The sequence below is a fragment of the Monoraphidium neglectum genome (genome assembly GCF_000611645.1).
Source record: "Monoraphidium neglectum strain SAG 48.87 unplaced genomic scaffold scaffold00077, whole genome shotgun sequence".
Taxonomy (NCBI): Eukaryota; Viridiplantae; Chlorophyta; class Chlorophyceae; order Sphaeropleales; family Selenastraceae; genus Monoraphidium; species Monoraphidium neglectum.
In genome coordinates, this window is record NW_014013551.1 from 37,890 (window position 1) to 46,670 (window position 8,781).

An 8,781-nucleotide genomic window follows, 5' to 3' on the forward strand; every position below is an offset into this window, starting at 1 on the left:
CCTCTATGCGGGCCGTCCGGGTGCGGCAGCACACCGCCCCCTCACTCTCGCCCCTCCCCGCCGGCCCCCCAAACCCCAGCCGACGACGCGGGCGGCGCTGAGGCTGCTCGTCTGCCTGTCAGAGGCGGATGCCCCTGCCCGGTGCCACCAGGCGAGGCCTTGTTTTCCTGCACGCGCTTCCCTGCCTCGTGTGTCCCATGCTCTGTAAGTGTCGCACCCAAACCTCGGCGTGCTGCGGGACCCGTGTTCCATATGGGCGTGCCTTAGCAGGCAAAGCCCCACGCCGCCCCCTCATCCCCACATTGTCGGCGGACCGCCAGATTGCTGAGGAGCGCGAGCTGCTGGCGGCGGTGGTGGTGCTGCTGGGCAACCCCAACGCGCTCATAGTGCAGGACGCACTTGCGCTGCTGTCGAACCTCACGTAAGTAGGCTGCGGCGTCGCGAGCCCCGTCGCGCGTCGAACAAAAGCAGCAGTGCGCACGGCTGCGGCCCCTACGCGGCCGGCGCCGCCGCTGCCGGCTGCGGCGCATCATTTGGCGCGCGCGTCGGCGCGGCCGCGCGGAGGCTTCGAGCGCGGGCCGCTGGGGGTCAGGGCCTCCTAAACCGTCGCCCACCACCACTCCCACACCGGCAGCCATTGCGAGGACGGCCCGGACCTGCGCGTGGCGGAAGAGCCGGGCTTGCTTGCGGCGGTGCAGCGCCACATGGACGCCGCCGGGCCGCAGCCCGCGCACGGGTGAGGGCCAGCGTCGCGGGGCTGCTTGCAAGGGGTGCAATGTCCTTGCTCTTATGCAACGGATTCCTTTAGGTTTGCTTTTTGCGGAATACGATCGCCTCATCTGCTTCCTTTGACTTTGATGGCCGCGCAGCAGCAGCTCCGCAGGCACGGTCTCATGCCCTATCCCCTTGTTCGTCTTGATTACCCGCAGCGACGGGTGCGGGCCGCGCGAGAGCGGCGGCGGCAGGAGCGGCAGCAGTGGCGGCAGCGGCGGCGGCGGCGGCAGCGGCGGCGGTGCTGCCCCCAGGGACGAGATGACGTTACTGGCGGTTACGGTGATCTGGTGGGTGCCAGGTGTCTGTGTCACTCCACGCATTCTATCCGTGCTGAAGCAACTGCATCCCCGCCCGTTTCGTTGCCAAAAGCCGCGAGGGCGTATGAGGGTTCAGCTCCCAGCCAGGTTGTTGCCCGGGGCCGCCCGCCAGCAAGGCGGCGGCGCGGTCCCTTGCTCTGGCGCATCAGCAACGCAGGGTTTTCAAGGGGGCATGAGCTGCTGCATATGCGACGCCTCGCACGACGCAAGCCATCTCACAAGCACCGAGTGTGCCGCGCGCACAAACCCCAACGGCAAAGGCCACCTGCGTCACCCGGCGCGAGGCACCCGCAACCATCCCGCCCACTGCCGCCGCGCGCCTCGCTTGCAGGAACCTCTCAGTGAGCGGCGACTGCACCCTTCTACTGCTGCAACAGCCGGGGCTGCTGCCCGCCGTTGTCGCCCTGCTCGACCACCGGTGCCCAGCAGTCTTGGAGGCCGCCATCGCCGCCCTCGCCAACGCCGCCAACAGCGGCGACCCAAGCGCCGTGCTCGCCGCGGCTGGCGGCGCAGCTGCGTGCCGCGCGGCCGAGCGAACGCTGCGGCGGTGCGTGGCGGCGGGGGGCGGCCGGGTGGCGGGCGGGCGGGCGGCGGACGTGGAGACATGGCAGACCGCGTTAGCCCAGACCGTCAGGCTTCTGTTTCTACTGGCCGAGGTGCGGCCTGCCGACTGAGCGCTTTTATACACACAACGATAGACCATTGATCAATGCGCAGTCGCACTCGCGACAGCGAACAGCGAGCGCGTCCCGCCGCCTCGCTTCTGCCGCAAGCGCGTCGGAGCTTGCCGCTTCCGCGCGCCCCGCCGTCGCGGGCCTGCACCTGCGGCGCAGGGACCGGCGGCGCCCTGTGGCCCGCTGCTGCTGCTGCTGCTGCTGCGGCGGGCTGCCCCTAAAGCTTCCTGCCGTCTTGGCTGACGCACCCCGGCTGCGGCCCCTCGCCTCCCTCCCCCTTCCACAAACACCCCACCCCAAAAAGGACCCTGAAACCGCAGAGGCCCTCGGCCGCGAGTGCCCCTCGCTGCCCGTTTTCCTCCGCCGCCACCTGACCCACGCGGACGCGCCCAGCTGCAGGTCCGGCTTGGGGCAGGACACCGACCCGGACGATGCGCGCGCCACGTTTTTCAACCTCGTCGCGCACAGCCGCGCCGCGGCCGCCGCCGCGCTGGCCGACCCGGACGCTGCGCTGTTCTGGGCCTCGGAGGGTCCCCTGGATGCGAGTGGGGTGCACCCATTGGTCGGCATGTTTGGCAGCATGGCGCCCGGGCCCGCGCGGGACCTGGTGGCATCGCAGTGCGGCCTCTCGCTGCTGGCGCTGGCCGGCGCCCTGGCCTGCGCCCCCGACGGCCGCGGCCGCGGCGGCGACGCGGGCGCAGGCGACGTCACGGCAACAGGTACCTCGGCGGTGCTGGCCCTGTCGGAGCTGGTGGCGGCGGACGGCGGCGCGGCCGCCGTGGTGTGTCAGCACCACGGGATGCTGTTTGCGGCAGCCTGCTGCGTGGTGCAGCGCATCGGTGAGCTCAGTGGCGCCGCCGCGCTGTGTGGCGCCGCCGTCTTCCAGGGCAGAGCTCTGGCCTGGGAGCTCGCGGTCTACGGCGCGCAGGAATCAGTGGCGTCGCTGGTGCCCGTCGTGCGTGCGCTGCCGCCGCTTTGCGAGGTGGACTTTGCCGCAGGCGCCGAAGCCGTCCGCGGCAGCCCCTCCGAAATGATCGAGCAGCCCCTGAGCCGGTGGCGGTACCCCAAGCTGCTCAGCACCGCACTGGCATGCCTGCGGCCGCTGCCGCCTCGCGCCGCCGCCGGCGAGCCTGCCGGGGGCCGCGTCTGGGTGCTGCTCGGCACGCTCAGGTGCCAGGCTGCCCGACTCCTCAGCGCCTGCGCGTTGCGAGGGCCCGAGTACGCGCGCGCCATCCAGGCCGCGATGGCGCTCGTCCCCTCGGGCGGCGACGCTGCGTTTACGGACGCCCTCCAGCTCTTCAAAGACGCGTCAGGTGGGGCTTATTGGATAGCGTGGTGATCCTCACGATGCCTCGTCACCGGCAGGATCCGCGCCGGCTTGCTGCGGAATGCGCCTCGTCTGTCTGTGAGTGTGGGTGTGTCCATGCCCGTGTGTGTGAATGTGAGTGTGCGTGCGAGCCCACATGCGTGTGCGAGTATGCGTGTGTGCTCGCCAATGTGTTTCTGTGTGTTTCTGTTCGTGTGTGTGTGTGGGTGTTTGTGCAAGTGTGCGTGAGTATGTGCATGTGCGCGCACATGCGCGCGCGTGCGCGCGCAAACGCGTGGGTGCAAACGAGTGTCCTGCCCCAGGCGAGCAGCCTCACAGCAGTTCGGCTGTCTCTGGAGGCTGCCACCTCACCTCCCCACAACCACGCTGTCCCTGGCCTCTCCCATACTCAGGTTCCCTCACGGGCAGCTTCACGCACGCGGCGCCCCACCCCAGCGCCCCGGGAGCGTCACGGGCAGCTTCACGCACGCGGCGCCCCACCCCAGCGCCCCGGGAGCGACTGGCGCAACGGCAACGGCGGCGGCCGACGCGGGCGGCGACTCACCGTTCCATGCCATCGTCCTCCAGATGCTGGCCGCCTTCATCATCACGGCGCTGCAGGACCTGGAAGCCCCCCGCCTGCAGCTGTCCACGCCGCTGCCGCCGCGCGACGCGCTGGCCGTGTGCGACGAGCTGCAGGGCGCGCTGCTGCGCGTTGGCGGCTGTGAGCGAGTCAGCGCGCTGGCGCTGCTGGCGCTGGGAATCGTAGAGGCGTGGCGCTGCAAGGCGCTCTGCAGGATATACATGGAGGCGGGTAGCGCGGGCAGCGGCAGAGGCGAGGGCGGCGCGGACGGCGAAGACAGGCACATGGAGGCAGTGTGCTTGAGAGACGTGCATACGTGCGCCCACTCGTTTTTGGCTGAGCTGGCATCCGGCTTGCCAGCAGCTATGAAGGCATGCGAGGCAGCCTTCCCCATAGGGGCTGGCGACAGCGTGTGCTGGCTCCGCAGCAACGAGCCCTGCGGCATTTCACGCGGCGGCGGGCTAGCGGACGGATTCGGCAGCGCGCACCCTGGTTTGGTGTTGGCCTTGGGAGTGCTCTGTGTAGGCGACCCCGGGGGCTGCGCCTGCGAGAGCAGGCGACGCGGCGTCGGCTGCGCCAGGGCGGCTAGCGCGGAAGGGGTGCAGCTGCGGCGGCTGCTGCAGGCGCCGCGGGCGCCGACGGTTGCGTTGGAAGCTTCCAGGGAGCTGCTGGCTGCGTCCCACGCGCGCGCCGCGTTGAATGGGGCGATGTGGTATGATGCGCTGGCGTTTGTTGGGGACGCTGCTCAGCCAGACGCGTCCGCGGGGCCAGAACGCCAGCTGCGGGAGCCTCGGGGAGCGCGTCAGGGCTCAGTGCGGGCCCAAGAGCAGCCGGCGTGGGGCGATGGCATGCAGCATCATCGTCATCGGCAGCATGCGGTGGGCCAGCAGCAGCAGCAGCAGCAGCAGCAGCAGCAGCAGCAGCAGCAGCAGCGGGAGCAGCAGGCGGTAAGCAAGCCGCAGCAGCATGAAACGCGTCAACAGCTGCAGCAGGCAGGTGGGCAGCAGCAGCATCAGGGAGGAAAGCAAGAGCGGCGGCAGGGGCAAGGAGAGGTTGCAGCGCAGCAGCAGGCGCGTCAGCAGGCGCAGCTGCCTGGTGAGCAGGGGCACCATAGCTTGACACAGCCATTCGATGGGCCTCTTACGCCGCCCATGAAGGCACGAGCAGCAGCGGGAGGAGTATCAATTGTGGCATTGCCGATCCAAGTATTGCCTGCAGCAGCAGCGGCAGCAGACGAAGTAGCAACAGCAGCAGAAGCCGCAAAAGCAGCAGAAGCCACAACAGCAGCAGCAGCAGCAGCAGCAGCAGCAGCAGCAGCAGCAGCAGCAGCAGCAGCAGCAAACACATGCGCAGCAGCAGCAGAAGCAGCAACACCAGCAGAGGACACAGCAGCAGCAGCAGCAGCAGTGGTGGCAACGGCGGCGGCGGAGCAAACCGCTTTAGGCCCCGCTTGGGCGCGCCGGCAGCAGCGTGGCTGCGCGGCCTGCGGCAAGACCAAGGCGGAGGGCGCGGCGTTGCGGCGGTGCGCGGGGTGCGGCAGCTTGACGGGCGTGCGGTACTGCAGCCAGCGCTGCTGCCGAGACCACTGGTGCAAGATGGGCCACCGCGCGGAGTGCGAGGCGGCGCAGGCGGCGAAGCGGCTGATGGCATCCTGAGGGGGAGTGGGCGGCAGCAGTGGGAGCGACAATAGCAGTGGCGCGATGAATTAGTAATTGGTGTCCACGCCTCTCAACACGCAAATGATGCTCACTAGGCAATACAGAGGCGGCGCTAGGAGCCGGTAGTTGTGAAGTGTGTAGGGTCGGAGTGATGCAACATGCAGCCGAGTTGGTGGTGCATGGCACCAGAGGGGTGCTGTACAACCTGGGGCATCTCGCCTAGCGCTGACCGTTGCTGTCCTGCTGTGGCGGCATTCACCATTAGCGCCAACGCACCCTGCGACGCTTGCTGAGAGCGAAGGGCTAGTGTTCCTTGCCAGCTGCTCAGTGAGCGCGGTCAAGCATCATCAATGTCCTTCATTGAGCTCAAGCCTCTTCTGCCGCTCGGATCCAATCGCCGTCATGCTTAGGTGATTTGTGATTCGAGCCTCGGTGGAACGGGTACGGGCAGGGATACCGCACTCGCTTTGTGCACTCTGCTGCCTGCCGCAGCCTTGATACTTCCTGTGAGACGGTGACGGCCGACTACGACTTCAAGGTAGTTCAGGTGTACTTCTGTTCTTGATTTTACAGGAGCACTTTGCTTGTTGTGTGGCGCACAGGCCCACATTTTGTTTGTATGCTGCGCACACTCTGACCATTACTAATCTGCTGTCGTGCAGGTGCGCAGCGTCACTTGCTCTACCGTCGGCTCCCCTCCATTAATATGCTTGCCCCATGTGACTAGTGTTTTTCGAAAAATCCCCAAGCGACCCCGGACCGTGTCTGTCGCAATCGCGCACTTCATCTGATCTACCGCATAGACCTACCCAGTCACAGGTGTTATGTTCGTAATCATGAATTATTGATAACAGAGGATGGCGCGCGGCAGGTGCACTCCTGGGTCGGCTGAGGGCACCAGCAGCGGATTCTGCACATGGGGGACGCCAGCGGTTGCGCTATGCTGCATGCAGCCATCCGAATTGCAGCGCACACAAGCGCTATCACCAGTACTGCATGCTGTGGGGCCTCGATACTCTGTATCAGCTTGAGATTCAGCCATTTTGGCAGCACAGCGGCCGGCGGTACCAACAGCAGGCGTGGGTGACGCAGCGCTTCTTGCCGTGCCGCTGCCTCACGCCTCAGTGGTCGACTCGCCCATTTGATCCTTCCCGCTTTGCCGTCACCACAGGACAGCCGTAGCAGCGGCGGCTGGCGGCGGGGAGGGGTCCATGGCGCGGGAGGCTGCGTCGCTGGAGGCAGCGGTCACGCGAGCGATCGGGGTGAGGGGGTAGCGGCGCCGCTCCTCTACGACCCTGGGGCTGCGCACGCAGCGCACGGCAATGTGGCGGCCTTGAGGGCTTGGGTTGCACCACCATGTGCTGTCTGGGACTGCGGGCCGCGCATGGCGCACCTGGGCGCAGCGCGCACGCCACACTCCGTCATGCGCCTGTTGCTTGAGCCTGTCAGATTCTCCCTGCATCTTGTGCTGCAAACATTCACGCACGCGGGCGCGCGCGCGCACACACACACACACACACACGCACACACACTCACTTACCCTCATACTCACACGTGCACACATGCAAGCGTGCGCGCACGCCCACACACACACAGACACACACACACACACACACACACACACATTCACGCACGCGCGCGTACACACACACACAAACACAAACACACACACACACACATGCGCACGCTCGCCCCCCCCCCCCACACACACACACACACCCCGCAGGTCCTGCGCAGGCGCCACTCCCTGGGCCAGATGCTGGACCGCGCAGAGGGCGCGCTGTGGGATGTACACGTTGCCGCAGAGGCTGCACCCAGCGCGGTGCTGCAGCCCGCCACGCTGCGCGCGCTGCTGCCCCTGGTCAAGCACCTGGTGGGCCGCACAGGGCCGTTGAAGCAGGGCCTCGGTTCAGCCGGGTGGAGTGTCGAGGCCGGCATGCCTAATTGAGCCGCTGCTAGCTGTGCAGTAGCAGACAGCTGGCTGAGCCTCGACTCCCCCACTGGCCGCGCCCGACCACAGCTTGTTGCCCACAGGAACTGTGCACTTTCCCTGAGCCATTGCCGCTCCACGAACGGCCGTCACCCTGCGAACCCTGCGAACCCCTCCTCGCCCCTTCGTGCCCCGCAAACTGGTGGCACCGTGCCGCCAGGCTACGTCCCGGGCGGCGCTCAAGTTGCTCCTATATCTGACCGCTGGCAAGGCGGAGGCCCGCTGCCGCCAGGTGGGCTCCTGCATGCCCCCAACTGCTGCCAACTCATTCTTGGCAGCCAACCGCAATTCAAGCAACAGCGGTGCATTCAAGCCACCAGGCGGCGTGCCCGTCACGGCGGTGATCGTCCTGAGCTCAGCCTGCTGAGGCGGGTTGCCCTGTTTTCCCCAACGCATGACATGTTGCAGAGACCGCGTGCCGCTTTCGTCATCCATCCCTGACTCCAGGTTGTTCAGGAGCGGGAGTTGCTGGCGGCGGTGGTGGCGCTGGTGGGCAACCCCAACGCGCTCATAGCAGAGGACTCGATGATCTTGCTGTCAAACATTACGTGAGCGCGCGGCTGCAGCCAGCAGGGCGCCACCCTGCGCCAACGGCGTGCATCCAAGTCTGCCAGCGCGCCCTGTTGCCGCCGGTCGAGTGGCGCCACGAGTTTGTCACAAGTTTGCGCCTGCGCCTGCTTGCTTTGCCTTGGCGGAGGCTGCAAGGAATGTGTCGAAGCGTGGCCAAAGCCTTCATGCTGCCCACAAGAGCCCTGCGGCTTTTCTGGCCGCGTGCCCTGGCAATATGTTTGGGGGGCCTCAGCCGCTCAGAAGGGCGCGTCTGCTGACCAGCGGTCTCACCCATCCGCAGGTGGGATGTACAAGGCAGCGCACAGCTGGTGGCGGGCGAGCCGGGGGCGCTTGCAGCAGTCACGAGCCGCATTGTGGCCGCTGTGCCGCACGCATCGCGCGGGTGCGGGGCCTTGCGGGGCGCGCGGCACGCGGCTGCCGTTCGTGCGCCTGTAGCGTGTGTGATTGCAAGCTAGGCTTTCAGGATTCTCAAACCAGCAAATGGATGATTGAGCTGTCTGCGTGCCTGCAGTCAATATTCGCGAAAGCCCCAACACCGACCACAACTGGCGATCCGCGATCCCCCCATCTGTCCCTGCATGGCACCAGCGGCGGCAGCGGGAGCCGTCGCGCGGGAGTTGGCGGCAGCGGCGGCGGCGGCAGCGGCCGCAGCAGCGGGGTAGACGTCCATACGATGGCGTCAGAGGCGATAAAGGTGGTCTGGTGAGGGCCACGTGCGTTGCCGAGTGAGCCGTGCTTCAAGCGTGGCGCTGGAGTCCCCAACAGCTGCAAGCGCGCGCTGCAGATGCTGCACCGGTCTGCGAGCGCTCGAACACCGCAGCCCCAGCCGCTGCGCCCTACGACAGCTCAGCGAGCTGCGCCCGCCCGCACGCCCCTGGAGCCCCCGCGCGCGCCTCTGCTTCCCGGCCC

At 67.3% G+C, this 8,781-nt stretch overlaps 1 protein-coding gene across 1 annotated transcript in view; it reads left to right on the top strand.

Moving 5' to 3' along the window:
• The window catches only part of MNEG_0864 (hypothetical protein), a gene marked incomplete at both ends in the record, with an annotated part of 8,924 nt that extends 1,074 nt beyond the window's left edge, over positions 1 to 7,850 (top strand). Inside the window, 12 exons of the mRNA XM_014050659.1 lie at positions 321 to 421; positions 635 to 736; positions 930 to 1,061; positions 1,423 to 1,638; positions 2,165 to 2,935; positions 3,485 to 3,795; positions 4,408 to 4,601; positions 4,903 to 5,063; positions 6,484 to 6,574; positions 7,039 to 7,185; positions 7,463 to 7,534; positions 7,750 to 7,850. Of these exons, the coding sequence (XP_013906113.1) occupies positions 321 to 421; positions 635 to 736; positions 930 to 1,061; positions 1,423 to 1,638; positions 2,165 to 2,935; positions 3,485 to 3,795; positions 4,408 to 4,601; positions 4,903 to 5,063; positions 6,484 to 6,574; positions 7,039 to 7,185; positions 7,463 to 7,534; positions 7,750 to 7,850 (2,399 nt within the window). The remainder of the gene's footprint in view (positions 1 to 320; positions 422 to 634; positions 737 to 929; positions 1,062 to 1,422; positions 1,639 to 2,164; positions 2,936 to 3,484; positions 3,796 to 4,407; positions 4,602 to 4,902; positions 5,064 to 6,483; positions 6,575 to 7,038; positions 7,186 to 7,462; positions 7,535 to 7,749) is intronic.
• Between the last annotated feature and the right edge of the window lie 931 nt (positions 7,851 to 8,781).